This window comes from Sipha flava, unplaced genomic scaffold (assembly GCF_003268045.1).
Source record: "Sipha flava isolate LNK unplaced genomic scaffold, YSA_version1 16817_pilon_pilon, whole genome shotgun sequence".
NCBI lineage: Eukaryota > Metazoa > Arthropoda > Insecta > Hemiptera > Aphididae > Sipha > Sipha flava.
In genome coordinates this window covers 1-3,758 of record NW_020271859.1, presented here as the reverse complement: position 1 = coordinate 3,758, position 3,758 = coordinate 1, and the positions used below count along the sequence as shown (strand labels likewise).

General features: G+C 27.3%; 2 protein-coding genes across 2 annotated transcripts; one reads left to right on the top strand and one right to left on the bottom strand.

The window, feature by feature from the left end:
- The first annotated feature begins 106 nt into the window (after positions 1-106).
- On the top strand, positions 107-809 carry LOC112679770. The gene is made up of 4 exons (XM_025549684.1): positions 107-145; positions 283-343; positions 418-638; positions 775-809. The coding sequence occupies exons 1-4, from the start codon at positions 107-109 to the stop codon at positions 778-780; spliced, it is 327 nt and encodes a 108-aa protein (XP_025405469.1). The 3' UTR covers positions 781-809.
- Positions 810-1,294: 485 nt separating this feature from the next.
- Positions 1,295-2,693, bottom strand: LOC112679769 (putative nuclease HARBI1). The gene is made up of 4 exons (XM_025549683.1): positions 2,406-2,693; positions 2,066-2,341; positions 1,801-1,945; positions 1,295-1,647 (listed from the first exon to the last, which is right to left on the bottom strand). Exons 1-4 carry the CDS (start codon positions 2,691-2,693, stop codon positions 1,295-1,297), a joined length of 1,062 nt encoding a protein of 353 aa, XP_025405468.1.
- Positions 2,694-3,758: the final 1,065 nt, after the last annotated feature.

Genomic DNA, 3,758 nt, shown 5'->3' with positions numbered 1-3,758 from the left:
TTCTTGTATGGGTTGATAAGCGTGACATATTCGATAAATTGTGGTTTCTTTACATGTTTGAATTTGAATTTCGGTAAAAGTAGTGTATTCGCGTCTATCTTTTGTAATGGCTATGTATGGGTTTTCTGGATTTATGCTTACCCTGGTATTAATTGAATTACCATAATTTAATGTTCTCACCATCGGAATAGGTATAGCGTTGTATAGTATTAATTCTGTATCTGTTATTAATGGTATTTTAGTTATAAAAACTAGTCTTTCATTTTCGTAAAATACTGTTAGTTTAGTACTGCTGAAAATTCTGATAATTCTATAAACAATTATATATTGATAGATGATAAAGGTAATTTAAATTTTGTTGAACTGTTTAAATAATTTACCTACATGTTTTGTGTATAATATTATGTTACTAAACAGCATCAGATGAAATCAGTGAAAACTTTGGCAATATTCAATTTGAAGTAATGGATGTAATGGGTCATCAAAGTAAAGAAAATATGACGGAAAACAATGTAACTACATCAAGTAAAAACACACTCAAGAAGTCGCTTAAGTCTTTAGCGAATGAAGAAGCAGAACAAAGAATAAAAAAATTGAAAACAAATGCTGAATATGAAAGGACTTTGTATGAATTACAGGTGATAAATTATTAAACAATATTATTAAACTATATGAATCAAATCATATTATTAAAAAATAAAATAAAATTATTGATTTAGTTTTAAATACAAATATTATAATAAGGTTGGTGATAATTATCATTATTTTTTTCAGATTTAGCACCAAAAGCTATTAATAGAAGAAGTTTTAAATAATAGAGTTAAAAAAGATATTTTATTTGAACTTGAAAAAGAAAAACTTTTGTTGAAAATAAAAAAATTGAAAAATGATCATATAAGTAGTGATTAAAAAAAATATTGTTTTGACTAAAGTAATTGTTTAAAATTTGATTGTAATTTGAATTTTCTCACAGGATACCCTGTATAAAAAACCAAAAGACTGGTTTAAAACACTGTTCCTTATTATATTTATTTTAAATTGTTAACTACTTAGTAAAAAGAAACCAAGACTGGTATAAAGGATTGTTTATTTTTATTTATGAACTACTGAAAATAGTAGAAATCAAAAAACCGTTACAGAATTGTTAAATTTTAATTGTTAATAATTAGTAAATTATACTATATAATAAGTAACTTATATTTTATTAATTTGTTATGTTATGTATATTTTTATAATACATTGTTTTCTCATAACTAATAAAAATTATTACTTGGAAAATTAAAATCATGATGATTTAATTAAAATGTCTAATGATGTAAGCTTTCCTAGCAGCTGCACCAACAACATCTTCATTTTCATTTTCATCAACATTTTCTACTTCATCATCATTTTCTCCTACAATATCAAATTCTGGTAATCTAAGTTTTAAACTTAAGTTGTATAGCACTGCACATGCTAAAATTATTGAAACAGTTGTTTTTGGCGCATTTGCTAAACCTCTTCTTAGACATGGAAATTTCCTTTTCCATACACCAAATACTCTTTCCACTATATTTCTTGTTTTGATGTGAGCTTTATTATAATTCTTCTCAGCATTTATTACTGGATTAAGTAAAGGAGTAAAAATGTAGGGTTTGCATGCATATCCTAAACAAAATATATTAATTACTTTGTGTACTTATTACTTACAAGAGAATAAAATGAGTATAAAACTTAATAAATAAACAAACTATAATAATTCAATACTTAATAAATAAAATATAATTTTAGGCTATAGATAGTTTATTGAAACTAATTTACCATTGTCTCCCAAAAGTAAAAGTTTATTATTGCTGTTTGAAAAAACAGCACATGCATGACTAGCATTGAAGATGAAACTATCATGGTAGCTACCTGGCCATCTAACCACCAAATCCTGTATTTCCATCTGCGGACCACAAACTAACTGCAATATCATAATAATCAATAATTTTAAATTAATACATTCTTAAATATGAATGTACTACTTCAATAGGTATAGTAGCATTTTTATTTAAAAAAAGAATAAATAAATGATATTATTTACTTGAACATTTAAAGAGAACCATCCTTTTCTATTTCGAAATACTTCACCATTAAGACCACCTGGATTTTGGATTTTGATATGAGTGCAGTCAATGCAACCTCCAACACCTGGCATTCCAGCTATACTAAAAAACTTTTGTTTAATGACATCCCATTCAGCCTCTGTATGAGGAAACTTAACGTGTTCTCCAAAATGACTAGCAATCTGATCCGAAACTCTTTTTATAATTCTAGATACAGTGCTCTGGTTAATCCCTCTCAGATCTCCACAAACAGCCTATAATACAATAGGTGCTTTGCAATAGGATTTTGATTCTATTTACCAATCCAAATCAACTTACTTGTAAGTTTGATGTTGCATAAAATCGCAATGTAGTTAATAACTGTAAAATAAGCGGAATAGACAACCCACGATTATTGGTGTAATGAACTCCTAACAAATTTGATAATTTGTCCATAACAATTATTTTTGGAAATCTGTATCGCTTTAAAAATTGGTCGTCATTATATTTTTCAAGCGGATCTTCCAGATTACGAATATATTTTCTTGGTATTCGTTCAACATCAATATTTTCCAAATTTTCATCAACCATTTCCAAATAATCAACAAAATCATAAAAATCATCCATATTTCTCAAGTTGAGATTTAAATTTTGAACATAAACTATTAAGCCTGAGAAATGAAAGGTATTTTATAGAAAAAATATTGATAATAGACGCAAAACAACAAATGTATGAATCACATAAGACTTATGCAGTGCAAATTGAGCGCATAACTTTATGTGCTACATAAATGACTATGCGGCACATAAATACCACTATGCAACAAATAATTAAAAATCAAATTTATGTTTCACATAACTTGATCTTATGTAACACATAAAGTGACTATGCATACGGCCCTAATGTCCGTATGCACAGTCCTACTGTTATGTGTTACATATTATTGCTTAAGTATCCCATAGCTAAGTGACCCATAACATATTTATGTATCCCATTACATTTTTTATGGATCACAGAAAATGTGTGTTGCATAAACATTATTTATGTATTCCATAGCTATGTAAAAATTTATGGGATGATAATCATTTTTATCACGGTTACTATGTTCAATCAGTGAAAGCTGCTGAGATAACGATTGATAATAAGTACAAATTTATGATAACACTGATAATATCAAACTAAAAAGTGTATAGCCGTATAGGTAGTCACTATTAATTTATGTAGGAACGGTATATTTTGCTTTCAGCTCTTATTTTCCCTTTACAGTCTACTTCTCCTTACGAATCAATTTTTTGTAAATATCGTTATTATGTCTATGATAAATGACGATAAAGTTAAACGTGCTCGTGCCCCAAATATTAGTGAGGAAGAAAAAGCCATAATACTATATTGTATTTCGGTTGAGAAACATATAGTTGAATCAAAAAAAACCGACAAATTCAGTAATAAAGAAAAAAATGAAGCTTGGGAAAGAATTACTACGAATTTCAATTCACACAAAAATGTACATAAAGTAAGTACTAGCTTTACTTAAATGGATTGGAGTACTTGAATTTTGAGGTAAATAAAGAATTGAAATCAATATCAAAATTCTGTGCTTAGTAGGTGCAAGAGAGAGTATAAAGAAAGTTCCTGTTAAAATTATGGTAAATAAAGAAGTGAAATCAAACCTCAAAATTCTGTGCTAAAAC

Excerpts from the sequence above, each read along its gene's own strand:
- LOC112679770 (XM_025549684.1), top strand. The coding sequence starts at position 107 with ATGGCTATGTATGGGTTTTCTGGATTTATGCTTACCCTG. Across the intron at positions 146-282 it reads CTGGATTTATGCTTACCCTG|TTTAGTACTGCTGAAAATTC; the intron begins GTATTAATTGAA and ends AAATACTGTTAG. Across the intron at positions 344-417 it reads TATATTGATAGATGATAAAG|CATCAGATGAAATCAGTGAA; the intron begins GTAATTTAAATT and ends GTTACTAAACAG.
- LOC112679769 (XM_025549683.1), bottom strand. The coding sequence starts at position 2,693 with ATGGATGATTTTTATGATTTTGTTGATTATTTGGAAATGGTTGATGAA. Across the intron at positions 2,342-2,405 it reads ATGCAACATCAAACTTACAA|GCTGTTTGTGGAGATCTGAG; the intron begins GTAAGTTGATTT and ends ATTGTATTATAG. Across the intron at positions 1,946-2,065 it reads GGTTCTCTTTAAATGTTCAA|TTAGTTTGTGGTCCGCAGAT; the intron begins GTAAATAATATC and ends ATGATATTGCAG.